The sequence below is a fragment of the Chaetura pelagica genome, unplaced genomic scaffold (genome assembly GCF_000747805.2).
Source record: "Chaetura pelagica isolate M959 unplaced genomic scaffold, ChaPel_1.0 scaffold757, whole genome shotgun sequence".
Classification (NCBI taxonomy): Eukaryota; Metazoa; Chordata; class Aves; order Apodiformes; family Apodidae; genus Chaetura; species Chaetura pelagica.
Genome location: NW_009970727.1, coordinates 56893 through 65956, shown reverse-complemented (window position 1 = coordinate 65956; position 9064 = coordinate 56893). Strand labels below are relative to the sequence as shown.

General features: G+C 51.5%; 1 protein-coding gene across 1 annotated transcript in view; it reads right to left on the bottom strand.

Moving 5' to 3' along the window:
• The window catches only part of CCND3 (cyclin D3), a 10641-nt gene extending 4786 nt beyond the window's left edge, over positions 1-5855 (bottom strand). The window contains exon 1 of the mRNA XM_010007064.1: positions 5628-5855. Coding sequence (XP_010005366.1) covers positions 5628-5798 — 171 coding nt within the window. The 5' untranslated portion in view covers positions 5799-5855. The remainder of the gene's footprint in view (positions 1-5627) is intronic.
• Between the last annotated feature and the right edge of the window lie 3209 nt (positions 5856-9064).

Sequence of the window (9064 nt, the reverse complement as noted above, 5' to 3'; positions counted from 1 at the left end):
AGGAATGTCTTGGGCAGCCCACACCTCACAGCCTGAGCCTCTCTGCTGGTCCTAATTCCCCCACGTCCTGAGCCACAGTGAAGATCTCTGGCCCCCAATTTCTCTCCATTTTCTGGATCAGCAACAAATCTACTTTTGGTAACAAGGTCCAAGTATGCCAGAAAGGCCACAGAAGATGCCCCCATGTCCCTCCACCCCTAGCAGAGGGTGACAGCAGCCCTGCTGAGCTGGGAAAGGAAAACAACTTGCAGGAGCTGAAACTCCAGGTTTGGAAGGACAGAGCTGAACTAGGATTTGTATCAAGTATCTCCATTTCAGGGCCTAGTTTTACCCAGCAGAGTATCTTTTTCCAAGCAGTTTAGGATGACAAGGTCAGTGCTGCCCACAGACGTGCCAAGGGGCTGCCAGAACAGATGGATTTGAAGAAGTGAGATTTTTCATTAGGGCAGATCTTAATTTTATCTTTTTTTTTTTAAACCCACCCTTTCCCCTTACACAACAAGACCAGTTTGGAGTTGCTTAAATGAGCAGCGTTGCTCAACCTGCTCCAAACTCCCTATGAAGCCAAATGCACCATTTGCCATTTCACAGCCCCCCCTTTTCCAACCAGAAAGCCACGTGCTTTGCTCTGCAGGCTCACTGGTCTCCCAGATGGATGGCCAGCCTGCCAGTCCTGCTGGGCTTTTAAGCCAAATTCACAGGAGAAAAGTAAGAAGAAGCCTAGCAATCAGGGAGAAGGTCAAAAGGAGGACCTGGAAATCACTGCTTACAAACCAAACCCAACACGGATCACTACACCTGAGGGGGAAGCTCCTGAGCACAGAGGGGACACCAGCTCAGCATCTACCTGGGCTCTTGTTCCTTGCCTTTATTCCCAGAACTGCAAGCCAGCTCCTGGGAAGTCACCAGAGGCACATGGTGTTCACCTGATGTGGCAGGCAGCCTGTCCCTGCTGGGACACATTTTGTCTTAAGAAGATCCAGGGTGCAAGTCAGCTCAGCTGCAAGACCTCACCTGGGACAGGCTGGCTGGTGCCACACCAGGACTGATGGGGGACAGCAGCCGTTTGCAGTGCACAAAAGCAGCTCTTTCCCAGCTAAGTACACAGGTCCATCCTCTTCTTAAAAACCTCCTTGTTACAAAAGGCCTGATCCCAGGACCCAGCCAGCACTTGAGATGCCAGCTGAAGGCGACGGGCGCCAAGGACTGTCACCAGCTCACAGGATTTAGCTCAGGGAAACCTCTTTCCTGCCAAACCACCCGGCTCCTCGCTTCTCTCCTGCTAACCCTGGGGACTTCCCACTCTCAGAGCAGCATGTCAGACTCTCTGAATCACTTTATCTGTGGAAGAAGCAGAACAAAAGGCTGCGAGAGATAGGCGAGCAGGTCTGCAACAGCCACACCACTCAGTGTAGCAAACATCCTTTTCCTGGCATTTTGTTTTGCACCTAATTGAATCAGTCTCAGCCTGGCTAATGAAAGAGAGGAAGACAGTGGAAAATGTTCCTTTGTTTCTCCAGGTTGTGGAGCCCATCCTCCTCGTGGAAGGGCTGCAGGCTGCCAGCACTGCCCACTGAGCAGCCCATTGCTGGGAATGCATCAGGTGCCCCTTCTGCAAGATCCCCCAAGGCAGAGCTCCCCATGCCTGGCCAGTATCTAAAGGAGTAGAAATTGCACAGCAGCTGAGTTTCCCCTCTGCAAGTTTGCTCCCTTGATCTCTCCTGGCTGCATCCCACAAAAAAAGAAAGAAAAAAATAAAATGAAAAGGAAGTTAAGCAGGAACCATTTCCCATTGCCTCCCCTGCTCTGTCAAGGTGATGTCTTGTTGCAGTGAAACAGCCTCAACCCTGGTTTCTGTCCCTGCTCCCTCACACTCAGACCCAAGTGACAAGCAGATAGACTGGTTGACTCAATTTACAGCTCTGCAAACTCAGTCTGGCATGTGACAGTCACAGCAGCTTCTCTCCTTTTCAGACAGTAACAGTCACTCAGGACATCAAGCTCTACCCTCAGCAGCCCCCACATGCCCACTGTGCCTGCAAGGGGTCTGTGTCAACCTCCCTGGTGAGGGAGCAGAGCCCAGCTCCCCTCTGCAGCAGCCCCATCAGCAGGAGAAAAGGAAGTTGTGCTCAGGTTTGTCACTGCAGTTGATAAAGTAGCACTTGACATGGTCACAGGCTCCAGGAGACACCAGCGAGGTGGAGCAGACTGTGCTCATGAGCTGACTCAAAAGGAAGGTGGAAAGAGCTGCTGGTGGTGCTACTGGCCACCCACCCTACCCAGCAGCTGAGACACAGCTACAGAAATGAGCAGCCATGAAAGTCCGTTTGCAAATAGGAAATCTGGGGCAAACGTTTGTTTCCATCCCCTGACCAGAGCTCAGGTCTGGATGTCAAGGGTAAAGGTGCCAACTTCAGATGCAGAAATGGTCACAACTCCCCAGCCCACGCAAGAAGCAGAAGTTAAAACAAGTTAAACACAAGCACACCTTCTGGAAAGCCAATGTTCTACCACCTGTGAACATCTCCACTCAGCTCTTACCTCTCCTATTTTCACTCCTCATGTCCTGCTATCACTGCTAGTCCCTTCATTATCTACCTAGTGGCTTGATCCTGCTTATGGTGTTTGCTAGGAGACACCTGACATTTTGAAAAACTGACCCTAGATCAAAGACTCCAGAGACAAGACAATGTACTAGGAGCAAACCAGGAAGAAAAGGGTGACCTACAAGCAGCTGAACACCCTCCTGCACAGGCCAGAAAAGCCTTTATTAAAAAAAAAAAAAAAGGAGAAAGGTAGGTTAGATAACGCCCTTGACGGAAATCCAACTTCCTCCAAATGGACAAGTCCCTCATTGCATAATTTCCTTCTCCCTAGAATAACTTCATCAAGATTTGGTTTCAAATGTGGCCTTTCTAAACCACTGAGCTGGTGCCAAGCATCCCAACAAGAGAAGGAAGCAAACCTACAGGGAAAGTGAGCCAGCTTCCTCCAAAAGGCTGGGGAGGACACGCTGGAAGCTGAAATGGCACTGATCCATGAGAAGAGGCCAGGATGCACCATTGTCCAAACCTTGATGAAGAAGCTCCCCTTCCCCTCCCCACCCTCTTCCACTGCAAGATTGTGAAAGAGAAGTAATATTGCCACGATTAGCACAGAGGATGAAAGCAGCAGCTCACCCTGGTTTTGTAATCAGGCTATTAACTCTTGTCAGGTCCCAAAGCAAAGACAAATCCTTCATGTATCTTCAGATGTTTATCTCCACTCCCTCTTCACAGCAGAGAGCAATGGGAGACTGGAACAGGATCTGCTCCAAAGAGGGTCTTTGGAAACAAGTTTTGTTGCAGGCAGGGAAAGATGACCATCAGGTCATGGGTACAGAGCATCTCCTGGCCAGACATCTGTAGATGCCTCAGCACCCCTCCTCAGGAGCTGAGGCTGGTTTGTGATGCCTTCTGCTCAGCCCCATTACCAGGAACAAACCCCTGCACTGCTAAGTGCTCATGGACATCCCCTTGGGAAATGGAAAAGGGATTCTATTTGCCAGAAAAAGTTATCTTTGGCTACCCCAAGAAAGGACTTTTGACCCCCAAAATAAAGCCATTCTTGTCTACCTCAACTGCATCTTGATGCCAGAGCACAACAATGAAAGAGATCCATGCCAATCATCCAGCTGTGCCTCCTGTTGCACTGACAGCAACCCAGGATCCTAGTGGGAAAACAGTAGAGGGAAGGAGAGCTCCAGTGCAGAGACCTGCACAATCAGAAGTGAGCAAAAGGCTTCCCTCCTTCATCTCCACCCCAGTCCTGCCAGAAGGGAGAAGGGAAGATGAACACTGTGGCAGTGCTGAGGCACAGCTTTCTGCTGACAAACCTTTGGGGGGAAGAAATACAAAAAGACTCTGAGTGAGGAGGCATCAGAGTGAAGGAAAACCTCCAGGGATGTGGCATATGCTCTGCCCTCTACCCACCTGCACATCTAACTGTTCTCCTTTGGAAGGAGCCTGCTACAAACAAAGCTGAAGATTCAACTGGAAAAAGCAACAAATCCTCACAGATCATTAAATGAGGATGGAAAACAACTGGGATCCATGGGAGATAAGCACAAGATGCCCACCAAGACCAGTTCCTTGTAGCCCAAAGTCCAGGCTGCAGGAATCACTAGACCTTGCTGTGATATCTCCCCCTAGTCTGCTGGGATGAGGACAGGACTCCTTGTAAAGTCTGGATCAGAAAGGGTGACAGAGGTGAAGCACAGCAGTAAGTTCACCTTCCTGCAACCCTGTTGGACAGAGCTCCTCCATCACTCTGAAGGGACAATCCTGGGAAGATATCCCCACAGAATCTGGATGAGAAGGTGTGAAGCTTTACTGACAAAGCAGGGGAAAGCCTTTGCACACAGAGATTCTGTGGCAGCCCATGCAGCAGGATGACCAGCAAGCACTGGTGTTTCCTCTGTGTGTTCCCATCCCTCACCACTACTCACAGCAACGATCCACCTACTTTTTTCCATGAGTGCTACTTAAGGCAACAACCACCCACAAATGACTATAGGGAGAGAGGTATGGAGGTGAGGGGATTTTCCCCAGCCCTCACTGGCACTTGGAAAAACCATCTTCATACAAGAGTTCCCCAGTTACCAGAACTGCCTTTCGATTCACACCTGAAAGTTTTGTGGGTTCACTCCCCACCCTTGGGGACAAATCACACTCAGATCATCTCACCCACCCTAGCCTCCAAAAAATAGGTTATTTAATAAGCTGATGACTAACCCTGAGAAATTCTCATAGGCAAACTGTCTCCAGGGATATTTATTACTCGAAGCAAGGTGGCCGTTTCCCCCCAGGGGCTCTGATCTACCACCACAGAAGGTCCCCAAGACAAGGGGTTCTCCAATTTCCATCCCCATTGGCAAAGCTGAACTCAGGAGGTTTGGATCTTTGAGCTTTTATCAGATGTTAAAACCTTTTGCCTTTCAAAGCTTACACAGCTTCTGCCTGGGTGTAGGATGGGAAAGGCAAAGCAGCCCTGCTTTAACTCAAGGCTGTGGAGCAGGACCTGGGCAGCAGGAAGGTCCCACTCCTTTCCATCACCTCAACAGCACAACTGGATCCCAGGTCAGAAAAGCTCCCAACCATCTTGCTGCTTATCTCTCCACTTAAAGCTTCATTTTTTCCTGCTGGTGTGGAAATACATCTCCCACATCACGTCCCTTTGCAGCATGTCCCAGCATCAGCCTCTGCCTGTGCCCCAGTGCTGCTGACAGGAGCCTTTGTTCTCCAGAGCTGTCACTGGAGACTGAAGCAGCACCTGGGAGCAGGCTCAGGGTGGCAGCTCCACGCTGCCCATCAGCACGAAAGGCACAAGGAACTTCCTCTACAACCTGGAAGTGCCCAAGCAACTTCCCACAGCAGGGAGAGAGTGTCTGCCCAGGGTGGAAAGGTCTCCACCAACAGACATCACACCTGTGAGGGCAAAGAGGTTGGGGAACACAGAGGAAGGTGAAGAAATGAGAGAAGGAGAAGAGGAGGAGGCACAGAGGCAGGTAGGCTGCCAAGCAGCAGGATGCAGGAGATAAGAATGCTAGGGAGGAGGTGGAGGGCTCTTTGAGATAGAGGGGTGGTTACCAGGAGCTGCTGAGGCGTGATGGAGTTGTCTGTGTAAATGCAGAGCTTCTCCACAGTCAGGGGCATGGTTTCTCGCAGCTTGGAAGCCAGGAGCATGCAGACTGCTCCCAGAAGCTGGAGGTGACTTTTCCTCATGGTGACTGAGGACAGGTAGCGATCCACGTAATTCATGGCCAGGGGGAAGACCTCTTCCTCACACTTCTGCTCCTCGCACACCTGACAAAAGCCAGCGACAAAAATAAAACATAAAAGGAAGTTTTTCATCAGCACAGGGCTCCCCAGATCCTGCCTGCACCACAGCTTCAAAGCTGCTGGTCATGCTGCTGTTTCACACTTCTCTGCAGGGCTCTGGAGGCAGCTTGGTGCTAAGGAATAAACGAGCTGCAGGTGTTAAGCCCATGATTTTGGTGGGATTACAGCAGCAACAGGTCTGACCAATACCTCAAGACTTCATCTTCCTGTGGAAAGTTGCAGGACTTAAAGAGTGCACAAACAAGACAAGTTGCTTTATTTATCCCCTGTTTTAATGCCCCCCATTGGGGATGTCTCCAGGCAGCTGTCCAGCAAAGCTGCCATTTTCTGCCCTGTGGGCTGGGGACCTCTGGAACAATTCCAGCATCTCTCCAGCTGGAGAGCTAATAGAGCAGGATGCACAGCCACGTCTGGTGATACCACCAGAAGTGTCCCAGAGACACAATGGCACAGCCCAAATCAATGGCTGAGTCCAAAAGTCCTCCTCCCTCAGCCACACTCATACCACAGCCACCAACAGAAACCAGGAGCTCTGCAGTTCAGCCCTCTGCCCTTATCTCCCAACCAGTATCAAAACACTGGTCATATTTAACTTCCTTTTCGCAACGCAACCATAAAAAAAAAATAACAAAATTGACGTTTGAACTATTTCCATGTCCAAGATCTCTCGGTCCAACTCCTCCTCCTGGAGTGTTGGACTGGTGGCTTTCCGTAGGATGGGAAAGGCAAAGCAGCCCTGCTTTAACTCAAGGCTGTGGAGCAGGACCTGGGCAGCAGGAAGGTCCCACTCCTTTCCATCACCTCAACAGCACAACTGGATCCCAGGTCAGAAAAGCTCCCAACCATCTTGCTGCTTATCTCTCCACTTAAAGCTTCATTTTTTCCTGCTGGTGTGGAAATACATCTCCCACATCACGTCCCTTTGCAGCATGTCCCAGCATCAGCCTCTGCCTGTGCCCCAGTGCTGCTGACAGGAGCCTTTGTTCTCCAGAGCTGTCACTGGAGACTGAAGCAGCACCTGGGAGCAGGCTCAGGGTGGCAGCTCCACGCTGCCCATCAGCACGAAAGGCACAAGGAACTTCCTCTACAACCTGGAAGTGCCCAAGCAACTTCCCACAGCAGGGAGAGAGTGTCTGCCCAGGGTGGAAAGGTCTCCACCAACAGACATCACACCTGTGAGGGCAAAGAGGTTGGGGAACACAGAGGAAGGTGAAGAAATGAGAGAAGGAGAAGAGGAGGAGGCACAGAGGCAGGTAGGCTGCCAAGCAGCAGGATGCAGGAGATAAGAATGCTAGGGAGGAGGTGGAGGGCTCTTTGAGATAGAGGGGTGGTTACCAGGAGCTGCTGAGGCGTGATGGAGTTGTCTGTGTAAATGCAGAGCTTCTCCACAGTCAGGGGCATGGTTTCTCGCAGCTTGGAAGCCAGGAGCATGCAGACTGCTCCCAGAAGCTGGAGGTGACTTTTCCTCATGGTGACTGAGGACAGGTAGCGATCCACGTAATTCATGGCCAGGGGGAAGACCTCTTCCTCACACTTCTGCTCCTCGCACACCTGACAAAAGCCAGCGACAAAAATAAAACATAAAAGGAAGTTTTTCATCAGCACAGGGCTCCCCAGATCCTGCCTGCACCACAGCTTCAAAGCTGCTGGTCATGCTGCTGTTTCACACTTCTCTGCAGGGCTCTGGAGGCAGCTTGGTGCTAAGGAATAAACGAGCTGCAGGTGTTAAGCCCATGATTTTGGTGGGATTACAGCAGCAACAGGTCTGACCAATACCTCAAGACTTCATCTTCCTGTGGAAAGTTGCAGGACTTAAAGAGTGCACAAACAAGACAAGTTGCTTTATTTATCCCCTGTTTTAATGCCCCCCATTGGGGATGTCTCCAGGCAGCTGTCCAGCAAAGCTGCCATTTTCTGCCCTGTGGGCTGGGGACCTCTGGAACAATTCCAGCATCTCTCCAGCTGGAGAGCTAATAGAGCAGGATGCACAGCCACGTCTGGTGATACCACCAGAAGCGTCCCAGAGACACAATGGCACAGCCCAAATCAATGGCTGAGTCCAAAAGTCCTCCTCCCTCAGCCACACTCATACCACAGCCACCAACAGAAACCAGGAGCTCTGCAGTTCAGCCCTCTGCCCTTATCTCCCAACCAGTATCAAAACACTGGTCATATTTAACTTCCTTTTCGCAACGCAACCATAAAAAAAAAAATAACAAAATTGAGGTTTCTCCTCACACAGCAGCAAATGTCACCATCCTCCTTCCAGCAGCAACTGCCTCGCCTGTCACAGCCCTGGGGACACCAACACACGTGGGCATGGCCACTGCCAAGTATCATCTGCTTCTTGACTGCCTCTAGGGCTGCAGAGGAGCAGGCTCCACAGCAGCATTTATCTAACCACCCTTCTCAGAATGGGAATGGCAGGAACAGAACAATAATAGCAGGGGAAAAAAAAAAAGCCAACCAACAACACCCAAACCCTTTAAAAAGCAAGATGTTCATGATTTCTTCTGACAGAACCAGGGGTGGAGAGCAGGGAGGCTCCATCCCAACGTCATTTGTCCTTTGCAGAACCGGCTCTTTCTTTTTTTTCTCTATTGAGGCTGTTCACTCTGACCATCTCCTGAAGAGGCCCATGAGATTTCCCCCACTGCACTGCATCCCGCAGAGAGCTGCATTCATTTTTAATTTAGGGAAGTAAACGCTAGCGATACGATTTCCCCCCTTTAACCAGGCGTTTTCAGCCCCCATTCAGGAAACGCGGAGCCTGCCGGCTGCACAGCTGGGCTCCCTGCTCTCCGCTTTTGGGGAGCAGGGAGCAGAGAGGGGTGCTGCTAGCAGCGTGGCAGCACGGCAGCAGGGCGGGGGAAGCACAGGCTGAGGGTTCGGGGGAGGAATCTGTTCCTCCTGCATGGAGCAATCACCTCTTCTAGCAGCAGAGCTGCCCACCCCACCGCCTCCACGTGCAGCCCCCTCCTTCCCACACGCATGAACCCCCCTCACACCGCAGACCTGACCTCCGGTGCAAAGCCAGACCTAGAATTCCAGGGCTCTCCTGCCCCTTGCATCGCCCCTCGCACCCCTGCACGAGGTCGGGCGCTCCCGTGCCCGCGCTCCCTCCCGCCGCAGCAGGAGCGCGCACGCCTGCAAGGAGCAGCGGCGGGGGCGGGGAGGGGGGCGGA